Below are 16,349 nucleotides of genomic sequence, written 5' to 3'. Positions count from 1 at the left end.
TTTTCTCATACCTCCACTCTTGTCTTAGAGACATGTCTCCAAGGAATACAATTATTTGTTACTAAAATTAAATGTATGCACACTAGTGTGGAATATAATGCAACAGATAACCTATACTAATATCCCTTGCTGTCCATCAGACGTTGCTCCTGAACTAGGTTTTATGTCTTTGCCAATTATCTTGTTTTAGGAAATAATTAATATAAATTTGTTACAGTAGCTTCTCCTAAACAGTAACATTTATATTTTATATCTGTGTGAGTTTCCATGAATAATAATTAGTCAACCGCTGACAAGCTGGCCATGCTGGAGTCTTTCTCTCTTTTCTCTCCATTTACTGGATGAATGAAAACACTGATCCTGCCCAGAGTCGAGCGTTCCCCTTTCTTTGCCCTTCTCTCTTTTCCCAGCCTCTCCTGGGTTGGTTGATTAAATTGGCAAGCAGTGGTGGGCGTGTGTGAGAGTGTGTGCTTGTGCTCCTAGGGCGCATGCGAGCGGAGGCCCGAAGGGGAAACCCTTCCCCACCAGAGATCTAAGTCGGCTGCCCTGCTTCAAACATTGCAAGAGAAGGAGATGGTCAAACCTACACACACACACACACACACACACACACACACACACACACACACACACACACACTCTCTACATGTGTGTGTTCAACTGGCTCTTCAAACCACAGACGAGCAGCGGCAAATGGGAGGAACCGGCGTTTGCTCTTAGGAGCCTGCAGGAGTTACTCAAAGGGCACTTGCTGCCCTTAGAGGGGCTGCTGAGGTAAACTGACCCCCGAGGTTAAGTGGAATTAGTTTGTTGTGGAGGAGGGGAGGAAGTTTGCGGGAGGTGGGAGGCCACGGCGAGGGTCTTGATACTTCTTAAGAAAGAGACGACGCAGTTTGCGGGAAGAAGGGAGAAGAGCTGGAGATGGCCACAGGAGAAATCAGAACACTCCCATCTGTACCTGAAGACGGGGGCAGTGACGGCTTCACTCCCGGAAGCTTCAAGGACCCCAAAAGGCTGTACTGTAAAAATGGAGGCTTTTTCCTGAGGATAAGGTCTGATGGGGGAGTGGATGGAATCCGAGAGAAAAACGACCCCCACAGTAAGTACTTCCAGTCTTCTTCTTACTTTGGGACACTACACAAAGCCTCTTTATGCTTTTTTTCATTATGCAACAGGAAGTAATAGTAATTTATTAAAAAGTAATGAGGATGGGAACTTTCCAGCTTACTGAGGTTTATTCTCCATTTAACAGTGACATTAGTGTAGGAAAACCTCTGAAGTATAAAACCTGAGTTCTACAGACCTCCGATTGTTTTAATCAGTGGGAAATATGATGAAATGTGCATGGAGCTGTTATTGAATGTGTTGAGCCTGCTGAGTCACAGCCATTCACTCCACAGGCTGACTGGTTTATGTCACACACAACAGCACCAATATTATCTGCATTAAACCGTTAGCATCCTAAATTAGCCCAAAAAGTACTAACCTGAATTATGAACAATGATGCTACAGAGTTGTTACAAAACAGTGTGATGAGATCCAATCTGCTTTAAAGTGAAAACACAAGCATACTTGTTTGGAATGGAGAGCCCCCTAAAGGCCTCTGTGTCACTGATTACTTTAAAGTGTGTGTCCTGAAGTTTCATCAGTGAGTAGGAGGGAGTCGGGAAAACATACCCGCCAGTGTTACTGAGGAGAAACGGCAACATGCCAGCCATGTGTGGCCAAGCAAATGCTTCTCTGGAACAGTTTAAAGCAGGAGTCGGAAACCATTATTTACCAGAGGGCCATCCGGACTTAAACCTAATGTGTCACCGGGCCCGATACCTGGCACTTCAATCTCTAACATTGAACTATTGGGCCCAGCATACTTTCTGCATGCAAAACAGCATATGATCTGCAAATATACACACTCAGAAGAAAGCTTGTTGTGTTTTCTACTTGATGCTTTTTCACTAAATGCTTTGTTAAAACACATAATTTCCCCACTGAGAACAAGTTTGTTGCAGAGTTGGCATTTCCAACTGGAACACAGCAGTAATCTGTCAGAATATTAAACCTACTGCCAGTGAATCAGATCATTTGAACTCTTGCTTCAGGTACGACAGTTCACCTGGACCTTATTTTACTTAACCTCAAAGTTCTTTCATATATTTATTTAATTAATTTATTTAAAGTTAACTATTTATTTAAAAATAACAAGGGCCACATTGACCTGGCTCTGGGCTGCTTTCTTTGCTTCAGTCAGGACCCTGGCTATCTGGATCATATGAACTCAGCCCAATATCATTTTTACTGGTGTTCTTAAGTGTGTGTACGGGAACTGGGGTGGGATGGGTGGGTGGGTGGGGGGTGTTACGGTATGACTGTGCCAATGCTTTGTGGTGTGGGAGGGATGGGAATGAGGGTTATGTAGGGTCATTTTAATCTGTAAAGCACTTTTGAGTTGCATTCCTTGTAGGAAAAGTGCTTCATAAATAAAGTTTGATTTGATAATTTTTGCCTTAATTTTCATTCTAGGATTGATAAAAACTCTCTAATCCACAGTTGGGAAACCAATATCACAGTGGATATGAAACGTACCGCAGTTCATTCAGACAATTCTATTTAGGGTAGAACACCTCCTTTATCTGTGGCATGAATGGTTGTGGCTTCTGCGCTAACTCTAGACAGATGTGTGTCTATTGAAAGTCTTAATCTGGTTTCATTTAGTCGATCCTGTAATTTACCTTTTTGGGGCCCAGCTTCCTTTTTGGTGGCATGGCCTTTTGCTAGCTGCTGGCGAGATGCAGCGTCTCTATCAAAATAAACAAAGATGTTGGAGATGGTTTTGAAATGCCTTTGAGGAGGCTGCCAGTCACAAGATGGTTTGATGACTGAACCTATTGCCACATAAAGTCTTCCAGCATCAAAGTCATTACTGTTATTTTATTTGTTATCAGAACAGGAGCTGCATTTTAGCCTTAAATTTATGGAATAGTCTCAACAGTCAAGTAAAACAATCTAAATCATCTTCTGTATTTAAAAAAGTGTCAAACGTATCATGATGACATAAGACTTTAAGTAGGCTGATAGATTTGTTTTGTGTTGGGGTGGGGGGTAGGTGAACGACAGGCTTTGCGTTGAACAGCTAATGTCTTGATGTGAAAAGGGGGCAGATATAAGTTTTTGCTTCTTTCTGCTCCTTTTCATTTATGATTATTTGTGAACATTAATTGTTTTAATGTAACTTTTATTTGGTTGATTGAATGAAATAAATGAAAAAATGAAATGAAATAAATTAGGGCAGAATCAAACTTCAACCATTTTGGCCTCTACACTTTATCATTCCATTCATTTTATCACGTAAAGGCACGTACCTATTTATATTCTTCAATTAGATACCTAAATACCATTTCTGCTGAACCAAATTGAACTTAAAATGTAATTCTGTGTTATCATGTCCTACAAATGCTGAATAAAATTACACACTATTCTATTATGATACAAAATATGAAATTCTGTGTTAAAAACGTTAATCCTTAGTGATGCCAGGCGACTTGATCAAATGATCTAAATGTTTTTAAGAAATGTCCTTTTCTGTCTAAAGAGGCCACAGATGGTTTTCTTATTTGCAAGAAAATGGGGGTTTCAAATGTTTTCTACATGTGGAAGCAAAATGTTGGATAGTTTCTGCTTGCTGAATTTAAATACATTTTTATTTTCATCATCAGTAAAACTTCAGCTCCAGGCAACCTCAGTTGGGGAGGTGATCATCAAAGGAGTTTATGCTAACCGATTTCTGGCAATGAACAGCGATGGGAGGCTGTCTGGAGTGGTGAGTGTCTTGGGTCTGTCTTCTGTCTGGTAACAAAAATTCTGCCATTTCTGTTGTATAACATAAGTTGTTTTGATCATCCCAGATAAATACATATGTGACATATACGATAAGCAAAAGTGATCGAAAATAAATCCCAATCTTGTTCATATTTCACCTGATATCATGAAATGAATAATCAATTTGAATTGAAAGAACACCAATAGAAAGCTACTAAATACTGACTGCTATATTTTTCTTTAAACAGTTGTAAACCCAAACCATCTCAGTTTAGAGCACAGTGAGCAAGAACATCATGACACTTGTCATAGCAGAACTGACCATCTTTCTTCTCTTCCTTTGGGTCAGAACTTCCTGTTATTATCATTTGATGCAAATCACAAAGAAGCAGGATACAAATAACTTCAACACAACAGATAAAACATGTCTTTACAAAATTCAAGTTAATTTTATTATTTTATTTATTTAACCAGAAAGGTCCCATTGAGAATAAAAACCTCATTTTCAATGGAGTCCTGGCCAAGAGGCAGCCAAAGTTACAGTTACAAATGTTTCAGCTCCAGACAAGTTAATGAGGAACAACAGGAGCAGATAGCTATGAAAGGTGAACTAATTCCTTTTTTGACTGTTTTTCAGAGAAGGTAACAAAACACTCACATTTGTCAATAAAAAGAGCAATATGAATGTGTATTCAAGCAGTAATGACTGGAAAATGTAGAATTATTACTAAAATATGTTAACTGACTGCTTCTTAATTAAATGTATATAGAGAATTTTTTTTCTTAAGAAATTAATTAGGCCCGAGCAGCGAAAGTGCTGCGAAGGCCTATTGTATCTGCTCTGTTTATTTTTCTTCCGCCAAGTAAATTGGCTTTTTGGACGCCTTAACATACCTGAAAACTCAGGAATTTTTGCACGCATGTCAGACATGGTGTAACATTTGGTATTTTAAAGGTCCCCAAAAAATCGCAAGAAATATAGCTCCACAGCGCCCCCTAGAATGTGAAAAATACACTTGTAGTACTCAACAGTCCGCACAGAAAAGCCTCTTGCAACCTTGGTCAACCTCAACGCCATTTTGGTTTGAAGTGGTGATTTTGACCCCATTTTGGCCGTTTCTAGGGTCCGCTTCTGATTGATTTACTCGATCATTTTTCGCACGATCGTCTCGAAAGTTGTGGGAAATTGCTCAGAAGGGATGGGCGATCAAATAGAAAAAAAAACTAACTTTTTGTATATGCTGAGCGGGCGTGGCCAGGCCTCGAAGTTCGACTACTCGCCTAAAAAATCCTATCTTGCACAGGAAGTCGGCCATTTGATTTAGTGGTTTTCGCACACGTCATTTGGAAAGTGATGACCCATCGCCCTTTTCACCAATCGCCTTCAAACTTCTGCTATAGACTCTTAAGACATAGGAGAAAAAATTCAACTGTTGGATTTTTCAAAAGTTGAAAGGTGTGGGCATGGCTAAGCCTCAAACTTTGACCTTTTGCCATTACATTACTTGATGTAATAACTCCTATGTCAGATCAGATCCATACCAAACTTTGTGTGATCACTGACCACATCTCAAGACAGTGACAATGTGGACAGCTGACATCACCTAAGCCCCACCCCCTGACAACAGGAAGTCGATTGTTTTATGGTGAAATGCCCATATTTGTCCCCTCTAATTTAGTCAACATGACACTAAGGTCATTCACTGACTTCATGATGCTGTAATGGCCATTCAGTTCTGATGGCTTTCTAGAAAGGGAGGGGCTTTGATGCCATGGCGAATTCTGGCGTGACGCCGTGACCTTACGTTTGACTGTAACTTCCGCAAACAGTCTCCGATCTGCATGAGACTGAACATGGTAATCAACAATCATGCCCTTTAGCCAACGAGGCACAAACGGTTGGTGAACGTTGTATATTATCACCACAGTGCCCCCTACATCCCTTTAAAACTGTAATAACTCCTACAGACGAGGTCGCAACTGCACCAAACTTGCTACATGTCATCACACAAAGGCACCCAACACAATCCTGTGGTCATTGGTTGATATTGCTTTAGCTCCACCCCCTGACAGATATTAGGCCCTGAATAACACATGCATGATGCAATTCACACCAAACTGCACACAAATGATTGTTGTCAACCTACAAACTTCTTCATGGAATATTTCCTAAATTTGGGACAGCGCCCCCTAGATGCAATAAAACATTTGTAACTTCTGCAAAAAAGCTCCAAACTATATCAAACATGGTGGGAGTCATCACACAACTGCAATCAACACATGTATGTGCTCACTCTTTCAAATCACTTTAACTCCGTCCACTTACAGACTTTTGGCTCTAGATGACCCACGCAACATTTGATTGATGCCAAATTAACAGAAAATCATTTTTGATGACCAAAGGTGACCTCTATGGGATTTAGTTGTAAATGGTCACAGCACCCCCTTGATGGTTTCAAACTTTATCAACTTCTAAACACAAGTTCAGAAATGGCATTATACTTGGCTTGTGTCATCACGTGACTGCACCAAACGCATTGTTGGTTCAAATCCCTTTAGCTCCGCCCCCTTTCAGCTCTTTGGCTCTAGAAAGCTTACACAACGTCTGATTGATGCCAAACTACCACAAAACCATCTTTGACTCTCTAAGAGGACCTCAATGGGATTTTTATGTAATTGGTCGCAGCGCCCCCCAGATAAGATTAAGAGTTAATTACTTCCTAATACAAGGTCACAATGGCATTAAACTTGGCTTGTGTCATCATGTGACTGCACCAAACACATTGATGTGGTTGTTGGTTCAAATCCCTGTAGCTCCACCCCCTTTTGGCTCTCTGGCTCTAGATAACACACACAACATCAAATTGATGCCAAAATAACAGAAAACCATCTTTGTCCACCAAAGCTGACCTCAATGGGATTTTTCTGTAGTTGATCACAGCGCCCCCTAGATAACTTTAACCTTCAATGACTTCAAAAAACGTGGTCAGAATGGCGGTAAACTTGGTCTGTGTCATCACACCTCCAGTGTGGTAAAGATAGAGTATCCCCTAGGGGTTAGATGTGTAATTTAATGGTGGGCTCAAAGAAGATGCTGAGTCAGGGTGAGGCGCGGACGAGGAGACCGTTCGCGGTTTCTGGCGTGGGGTGGTCGATGTTTATGTTCAACGGACGTGCCCAGGTGCACCAGACTGCCGGCCAGGCCGGAGCGGCGCGGAGCTGCGAGGGCCGAACGACGCTGCTTGCAGCTTAATTTTTTTCTTATTTTATTAACAAAAAGGTGGTCCAAAAGAGCAGAAACATTTGAACATCATGGTTAAATAAAGACCAGATGCAATGATATGTATGATTTCATGAAGGAATGCACACCAGCTGCTGCCAGCAGTTGTGTTCACATCTTGTCATTATCATGAACAATGTTTTGCGTGATTGTTGGCATTCAGAGTTGACGATGAGTCTGCAGTGTTACAACATGAATGTTTAGCTCCATATCGGTAGATAAGACTAAGTTAAAGCCACGTTGCAAAATTAGCTGTGGCAGGCAGCCATCATGAAAGGGTTAAAATCAATCCAGTGGTAAAGGAGAAGTTTTGCTAATGCCCCTCCAGAGAGTGTTGCTGATTTACAAGGTTCTGTGGCTGTGAGGACTTGTTTAGTATAATTAGCAGCTGGTATTTCCTCCTCGTAATGAGAGGCTGCCTCCTCAAACGTCGCTCTGCACAGCAATCATTTAGGAGTAAATTTACAAACAAGAAACCCTACTGCTGTTTCTCCCCAGTAGTATTATTTGCCTAAAAAAATTTATAAAAGAGGGGAAATGCTGTGTTTCATTCATTTATTCTAACTTAAGCTGGAGAGGCTGAGTCTGATCTGGTTCAGGAAGAAATTAAGTCTCCTGGCACATGTCTCACTCTGATTGGTTCGTTTGGATTATTATTTTAAAGCTTGAAATTTTGACCTGCTTTGGTAGTACACTAGTGATTTCAGTTATATATTTAATCTTACAAAACTTACAAGCATGGATTCTCTTTACTTTAAAAATATAACTTAAAGTATTAAACATTCTGTAATTTAATTATCTTTAATTAGAATCCTATGTATGGTATATGTCCTGTATTTGATAAAGCACCTGCTAGAGCTGTAGAACCCCCCAGGGTGCTTTACAACACAGTCATTCACACACTGGTGGTGATGAGCTATAATGTAGCCACTGCTGTTCTGGGACACACCTATTTAATTTATCTGTGGTTTAACAGAAGGAAATTTTTCTGAAAAGTTTTGACACAAACACTTCCCACCGCCAAAACATGGTTATTGTTTGTTAGTAGCATCACTTCTGCATTAAAAAGAAGAGTCACCTCTGTTAGAGCTCAAAGAAAGGATCTTTTTTCTACAGGCTTTATGACTTTGCAGTTAACCAAACAGAAAACAATAGTGTCTTCTTGGCCAGGTGTGTGAACGCCCTGTCAAAGACAGAATTTAGCCAGACATTCAGTAATGGCATTTCTTCAGGGGCAAGGTCAGGAGAGATGCACGTGGACCAGAAAAATAGATGGTAAACATCATAACTTAGAGACACAATGAAGTATTGTTTTACAAGTTTCTTCACTTCACTGGGATTTCACAATGTGGCTATTTGTTTCATCACCCTGTAGCTTTTTTTTTTCAGTACTAAACACAAAACCGCTACACATTAAATAAAACTTTATTGTTCTGTGTCCTGCTCTCCAGAAACGAGCCACAGAGGAATGCAAATTCATAGAACGCCTAGAAAGCAACAACTACAACACCTACCGCTCCAGAAAATACCCAAACATGTATGTGGCGCTGAATCGGACCGGCCAGTACAAGTCTGGGAGCAAAACCGGACCGGGTCAGAAGGCCATTCTCTTCCTCCCAATGTCTGCCAAGTGCTAACCAGGGATTAGCCTGATGTCTTCATGGAAACAATGAAGGAGAAGATGTGAAGCCAACGGCCATGTTGTTCCATCAGCTGCACCTAAAAATAGCTGTGACTCACAACCGTTTATTTTTTAAACCCAGAACATTTGAGATAGTGTTTGACTTAATGTTGAGTCAGCTGGCCATAGATAACCAACAACACAGAGCAGTCCCCTTATTTGTCTGTTTGTGGCTGATTAGTTAAGAAATGCTCCCTAATAAGCAGTTTAACTGAAAATATAGTTTTTTTAGTCTTTTTTTTATTTAACATAGTTGGTGTTTTTATTCCAAGAATTTAATCCCTGACCTAAAAATAATCTCCAAATGTTTTAAAACACTAAAGCAAAAGTCAGTTTCAGCACTTTGAAAGGCTTTTTAGATTATCCAGTGTTTTTTTGAAACCTTAATTAAAACAAAGCAGCAGTTCTGACATAATTATATGTACAGGAGTATTTTATTTGTATAATATGAAACTTGCATTAAGAGGTAGTTTAATTTATAAATGTAGGCTAATTATAATCAGTTGGCTTATTAAGTTGCCATAATAATAGATATTTTATACCAGCCAAGTTTGTTTAGCTTAGTTGTAACATTTTCCATTAGTTAACTAGCTGGATTTAGTCCTTATGCAAAAATCTGTAGAGCATCTTCAAAGATCCTTAGCAATTTTTAAACAATAGCACTTCATACGTATCAGTCTTTACCAAAAGTTTCTTAAATGTTCACCTGTTTTTGTGATTAAGTGGGCAGCTGTCTGTAGTACAGCTGGTAAAACATCCCAGAGTAAACCGCAGGAATCTCCTCCATGGTGAGGTCGATCTTGTCGAATCCCCGCTCCAGGCCGTACAGCAGCAGCCTGGCAATGCGGGAGGTGATGGGCGTGGTGCTGCTGGTTTTAGCAAGCTCGCTGACATCCAGCCACTCACAGCGCAGACACTCCTGCATGCAGAAGTTGATGTCGTATGTGAGTGGACTCAGCCGGCAGATGACGTACATGTCCGACATGCCGAAGGCTCCGGGGTGGTTGTGCTGCTGCCGGATGCTGAGTAGAGATCTGAACTCGGAGCGAATGCCGGTCTCTTCAAACACCTCACGAACGGCAGTGGCTCCTGAGAAAAAATTAACCAATACGGATGATTAGAAATATATTTATACTTTTTAACAGACTGACTTTTAGGTGTGTGTGTGTGTGTGTGTGTGTGTGTGTGGTGGGGGGTGGGGGGTAGGAAAAACAAGTTTGAAGCTGCTTTCTGAGTGGAATCATGTACATACTTCTACAGCTGCTTTTTGAGCACAAAGGGTCAAAAGTGTGTATAAAGTATATTATACTTTCTTATGTACAGTTCAGATGAATGTACCTGTTTAAAATGCACGATTGAACTCAAAAGACTTAGCCGGATGTACTGTATTAGTTTTCTTCTCTGCTGATGTGACACTCACCAATATTTTCTCCTGGATCAGACAAACCTCCTGGAAACTTCCAGGCATTCTTTGTCTGAAATTTAAAACCAAAGTCACAATTTACACAAGCATTAATGCAGAGGATGAATCACAAACAATAAGTCTTCTGTAGCTCACGTTGGAGCTAATAATTATACATAGGTCTCATGTGAACTTTCAGGTGTCAGATTGAGATTTTAACCTGGTGAAGTGATCACTTACTGATGTTAGTAACAGCGTGCTGCTTGTTAAATGATCAAATCTGTGTGTACATTTATTTTTTGGTAATAAACAAATGTTGAATGTTAGTTTGATTTGTCTTTATGAGGAACACAAATGCACTACAGCTTTTTTTTATGACAAGCTGAGAAAACAAGCATTAAATGTGGGCAGTTTTTTCTTAATGTGCTGATAGAAACAAATAAAGATTGAATGAAACTTATCGCTGTGGTTTTTCACTGTCTCTTCCGACTGAGTTTTTAAGCATTCATTCAAATAAAAATAAATAGATGATCATGTTCAAATTAAACTCATAACCATGACAACAAATGGACGAAAAAGAGCTGTTAGGGGTTTATACTGAGTGATTTGAGACTGAACTTTTGTTTAGATGTTTTAGGAAGTCTGTTACACTTCCTTGGCTTTGCACAAACTCAAAGGATGGTGGTAAAAAAATAAAGTCAAATACTCAGTGGGGATGAAGGGAAGAAGAGATAAACAGTTCTGCCACTTACAGACCAATAACATTTCCCTCCACATCTGGACAAAAGCCTTAAAGATAAATAATCAGCTCTTATGCTTCCGAGCCATGATACAAGTTCAATGATGCGTGCAATTAAAAGGCCTATAAATGTGCACATAAACCATGTTTATTACAGCATAACATAATCAACATAACTTTGGAGTAATTACACATCTCTCTACTGAAAACAGATAAAGCATGACTGTGCATTCTGGATTTTTATATTTATTTTTTATTTTTTTTATCCTGAACAACGCGATTGAAGTACGGACTTGCACTCAATTAATAGTCTAAAAACCTAGATCAACCATAGCAGCAGAAGATTTGTCTCCACGGGTCAGTCTAGCCATGGTCCAATGTAGCCTCAGCAGGTCTACTATTTGTAACGTCTAACATTTGTAACGTATACAGCATCAACATTGGACTATTTAGGCTTGAGCTGTTCTTCGTAAAATGAGCAGATAGAGCTACTTAAGTTCTTTATATAGAAAAAAAAGGATCTATATGCATCTTCAACGGTGTATTTTTACTGATTACTGTAGCGATGAATTCATCACTTTATCGTTTGCTCCGATTAGTTCTAGCTCTATCATATGCGTGCCGAGCCGAGACAGTTTGAATATCCAAGAATATCTGTGACTGGCAATCCTTCAGATCTATAAAGAATAAATGTGCCCAATCAATCAGAAAAGCAAAATCAGAATATTGTAAGAACCAGTTTCTGATGAGTAGTTCTGACACCAAAAAGTTCTGGCAGACTAAAAACTATGGAAAATACCAATTAGACCTCACACTTGCCAAATGCAATCAAATCTGAGGGCATTGTTGTCTCAGACAAAACTAAAATGGTAAATTATTTCAATAATTACTTTATCAAGTCTGGTCATGCCTTTGCTACAGCTTGACCTGTCTCTGGGGTCTCTGACCTTGACTCAGCTATACGCAATGATTCCCTCTCCGCTTGTAAGAGTCATTTATCTTTGGTGTAAAGCTAATTATGTGTCTGTTGCTGCTGCCTCTTGGCCAGATCGTCATTGTAAATGAGAATGAGTCCTCATTCGACTCACCTGGTTGAATGAAGGTTAAATAAAATAAAATGACAACCATAATAGACACAGTTTGCTTTTAGTTTACTTTAAGCTTTTTATACATAAAATCTTGGTTTCTGTTCCAATCAGTGATTACTTTTACTATTTTCAGCAGATAAACAAGAGATTTACTGAGGAGTTTCAGACTCCGTTTATGTTTATGTATTTAGCAGATGCTTTTGTCCAAAGTGATTTCAATTTAACATTGAGCAGCAGAATGCACTTTAAAACTTGTTTGGATGTTTTTGTTCCATATAAGGATATCAATCAGAATTGTAACGCGGTACAAGAGGATGTTATCTGACATTAGATCATGACCCTAAATCCACTCCATACTGCAAATCTCTTCAATACAGTAAAGTTACTAAATATTATTTTCCACCTCAGCTTAAAGTTAAATAAAGATGCTGCTGACTTCATTTTGAAATAACTTCTCTAACGTGGTTGATATCTCATCTGTGCTGCCTGGAAGTGCACACAAAGGTGTGTAGAGGTGACTAAAAGGGGTTGTTGTAAGTGGAGCTGATCCCAGTGGGAGCTCTGAGTCGACTGTGTGCTGCTGTCACATAAACAGGCTGTTTGCTTCAGCTGAGCTAAAGATGCTCAAAGGGTCCGTCCACCTTCTCTTGGACAAACACAAGAAGTAAACAAGCCACTAAATAAACAAAACTAATCACCAAACTTCTCTCAGTGACCTGATCTCTGATCCGTGCCAGGACCACAACTGGTGACCTTTACTTTTACTGCAGCAAAGAATCTTAATTCCTCATATTTATATACACTCCATGTATTTCTAAAATACTATTAAATTTAATGCATAAAACATGTTTATTATGTCAACAAAATGTGTTATAAAGATAATCCAATCAATGTTTGTGTAATTTTGTGTTGTTTGCTGCTTCCTTGTAAACATATTTAATTCAAATATATTTTATTGACCAGTTGTTCTTTCAGTTTTATGGTGGTATTTGAATGTTGTCTTTTTTTCTTTTTGTGCTCTGAATCCATCAACAAAACAAAAAACAACTTGTAACATTGCAGCAACTAATTTAGAACTCTTAAAATGTTTAAATAAGGAAAAGGAACTATTCCATTAAATAGATGAGTAATGTTTAAACAGAGTTGTGGATCTACCTTGTTTTTGTCCTGAACAACAAGAACTTTTCCAGAAGACTCATCAACCACAGCACCTGGACAAAAAACATACATCAGTCAAATGTTTAATTACAAAATCATAAAAAACAAGTTGTTACAGCAAATGGAATTTCTAGAAAAAAAATCTAAAGTACATTGATTGAAGAGTATTTATTAAAGGGACATTTTATGGCTTGCTTTCTTAGGCTATAATAGCTTAATGGTCAATACAAAACATGTTTATGAAGTTCTTTCCATACAATCTCTCTCACATAAAGAGGTTTCATTCTGTTGTATTCTTTACATTTCAGCACTTTCCAGAATGAGTCGTTTCAGGGCTTTCCCCATTTGTGACATCACAAACAGACACATTTTCAAACAACCAGTGTAAAGTGACATTGTGTAGTTTCCCTGGCAATAGGGGGCAGAACATACCTAAATGATTGCAAGCAAGTATTACTTTTGTGTTCAAGTAAGACCTTACCTCTGTCAGTGCGCCCCAGGGCAGCTGTGGCTACATCATAGCTCATCACCACCAGTGTGTGAATGAGTGTGTGAATGAATGAATGATACACTGTAGTGTAAAGCGCTTTGGAGTCCTTATTCTGAGAGGCGCTATACAAGTGCTGTCATGTGGTGAGGGTGGAGATGGCAAACCATGTGTGGTGGAGGGTCCAGGAGGCAGGAGAGCAGGCACAGATGAAATAAAAATGAATTTAATAGTAACCGGGAGCGACAGGACAAACGAGGACATGCACATTCAATGATCCAACGAAGACAGGTACAAGACAGGAGGTATAAATACACAGGGAGAATTAGGAACACATGGGCATATTAACGAGGGGCAGGTGAGAACAATAGGACTAATTAAGGCAGGAGCGACACAGTCAGGGAGGCTGGGGCAGATCATGACAAGTGCGGGTCATTTATCATTTATCATTTACCTTACCAACGGAGGGCCATTAGGGTCAAACATAACTGGGAGCACAACCTCCAGCAAAATAACAAGAACATCAGATTCCCTTTCCTCACTGGCAACTAGGCATGTGCCAATACAACTTTTTGACTTCTGATATGATACCGATATTGCAGCCTTCAGTATTGACCAATACCGATACCAATCCGATACGATATCAGCACAAATCATACATACTTTTACCTACACTGAACAAAAACATAAACGCAACACTTTTGTTTTTGCTCCCATTTTTCATGAGATGGACTTAAAGATCTAAAATTCATTCCAGACACACAATATCACCATTTCTCTCAAACATTGTTCACAAATCAGTCTAAATGTGTGATAGTGAGCACCTTTGCTTTGCTGAGATAATCCATCCCACCTCACAGGTGTGCCACATCAAGATGCTGATCTGACATCATGAGTAGTGCACAGGTATACCTTAGACTGCCCACAATAAAAGGCCACCCTGGAATGTGCAGTTTTGTCTCACAGCAAAACGCCACAGATGCCGCAAGCATTGAGGGAGTGTGCAATTGGCACAAAGTCAAACATTTCAAATGGACCATATGACAGCTGCTAACGTTGGCCCTGCCCTACTTTACCTCTACATTACAGTTCCTTTATCTATGTCCATCCTAGAGCTCCTCTCTGACCTTCATGCTTATTTTGAGCAGCTGATTTTTAAAGTTAGCAGAGTTCATCCTTGGTAGTAGGTCCACTCACTCATTTAACCCTTCACCACTGAAATCAGTTTGTTCATTCCAATCCTCCTAAATAATCCTCCAATCATTCAACTGGAATCCTTAAGGGTCCCGTAACATCCATCCTATCAGAATAGGCCTTGGGAGCCCAGGTGCTACTAGAACTAATGGTGTCTCCTCACACACACACACACACACACACACACACACACACACACACACACACACACACACACTGCAGCATTTTAGAATCATTTGAATGACTAATTTAACTACACTGAACTGCTTTAGTAATAATTTAATCTCTTATTCTGGAGTAAAATAAAGAACAATCTAAATCATCACATATGTGTGGCATCAAGAAGCATCTTCTGAGTTCAAACACAGGGATGGAGCCCAATGTTTACACCTGAGCAGTATCAGGATGTTTAACTCACAGAGGCCTGCAGGTCTTCTGTTTTATGAGTAAAGTGCTGAGAATCTCCTTGTTATTAGTGCTAAACAGTATTTTGACGCTGCCGTGCGGAGAGGTAGGGAAACACATTTAATACACGGAACTGAGTCCAGCTGCAGAGCAGAATTCTGATGACATAACACCGGTGCGTGAATGTGCAGGTTCCAACCCACAGGAGAGGAGGGAGAGAGGAGGTGAAGAACAGCGAGTGGATCACAGGGACTGAACTGATGATTTTGACCAAATGTGTACACCCCCCAACGGTTAAGACGTGGCGCTCATGCAGGTGTCTCTTCCTGTTCCGATGCTGCTACACGTAATATTTTTAATTTATTAAGCCTACAATTTATTTTTACTCAGTAACGGATATGATTTAAAATGTAGTGAATTACAATTCTTTTTTAAAAACGTACTCAAGTAAAAGTAAAAGTACAGCTTTTAAAAACGACTTAAAAAGTATAAATATACAAAAAAGCTACTCAATTACAGTAACGTGAGTAAATGTAATTCGCTACTTTCCACCTCTGACACCAGCTCATTGTGACCCAGAATGAATGATAGTATCAGTCTGCATCTACCAATTTTTTACAGCAATTCAGCATTACATGGTCATTTGATGAATGATAAATGACCCGCACTTGTATAGCGCCTTTTAGAGGACCCTGAAGCGCATTACACAACAGTGTATGATTCATCCATTCACACACACATTTATAAACTGATGATGATGAGCGACAAATTAGTCACAGCTGCCCTGGGGCACACTGACACAGGTGTCACCGGTCCCTCCGACCACCACCGGTAAGCAAGGTGGATTAAGTTTCTTGCCCAAAGACACAACAGCTGCATTCTCTGGTGGGGCTGGGAACTAACCTAAAACCTTCAAATTACTGGACAACCTCCTGAGCTACTGCTGCCGCACAGAGTTTTTCAGCAGAGGAGTCAGACACGACTTCCTGTACCGGAAGTTTAAAGAGATTTAAGTTGTTTCAAGATGTTGTAAAATGCACTTTCATCTTGTCTGTCTTTGGACTAGCTGTTAGCGCATCAATCCTGCTGGATGCAAACT

General features: G+C 39.7%; 2 protein-coding genes across 3 annotated transcripts in view; one reads left to right on the top strand and one right to left on the bottom strand.

Moving 5' to 3' along the window:
* The first annotated feature begins 92 nt into the window (after window positions 1–92).
* Window positions 93–10,639, top strand: fgf2 (fibroblast growth factor 2). The gene is made up of 3 exons (XM_015951529.3): window positions 93–1,099; window positions 3,714–3,817; window positions 8,548–10,639. The coding sequence occupies exons 1-3, from the start codon at window positions 922–924 to the stop codon at window positions 8,731–8,733; spliced, it is 468 nt and encodes a 155-aa protein (XP_015807015.1). The 5' UTR covers window positions 93–921; the 3' UTR covers window positions 8,734–10,639.
* The window catches only part of nudt6 (nudix (nucleoside diphosphate linked moiety X)-type motif 6), a 29,940-nt gene continuing 17,851 nt past the window's right edge, over window positions 4,261–16,349 (bottom strand). For both annotated transcript variants that reach the window (XM_015951509.3, XM_015951518.3), the window contains exons 3-5: window positions 13,162–13,217; window positions 10,198–10,252; window positions 4,261–9,866 (exon numbers count right to left, since the gene is read on the bottom strand). In XM_015951509.3, coding sequence (XP_015806995.1) covers window positions 9,496–9,866; window positions 10,198–10,252; window positions 13,162–13,217 — 482 coding nt within the window. In that variant the 3' untranslated portion in view covers window positions 4,261–9,495. The remainder of the gene's footprint in view (window positions 9,867–10,197; window positions 10,253–13,161; window positions 13,218–16,349) is intronic.

Source organism: Nothobranchius furzeri, chromosome 1 (genome assembly GCF_043380555.1).
Source record: "Nothobranchius furzeri strain GRZ-AD chromosome 1, NfurGRZ-RIMD1, whole genome shotgun sequence".
In the NCBI taxonomy this organism is placed as follows: Eukaryota; Metazoa; Chordata; class Actinopteri; order Cyprinodontiformes; family Nothobranchiidae; genus Nothobranchius; species Nothobranchius furzeri.
This window is presented reverse-complemented; position numbering and strand designations above follow the sequence as displayed.

What these genes read in the sequence shown, in the direction of transcription:
- fgf2 (XM_015951529.3), top strand. Translation starts at nt 922, where the DNA reads ATGGCCACAGGAGAAATCAGAACACTCCCATCTGTACCTGAAGACGGG. An exon ending in AGAGAAAAACGACCCCCACA is followed by an intron (nt 1,100 to 3,713) that starts GTAAGTACTTCC and finishes TTTCATCATCAG; the next exon opens with TAAAACTTCAGCTCCAGGCA. An exon ending in ATGGGAGGCTGTCTGGAGTG is followed by an intron (nt 3,818 to 8,547) that starts GTGAGTGTCTTG and finishes CCTGCTCTCCAG; the next exon opens with AAACGAGCCACAGAGGAATG.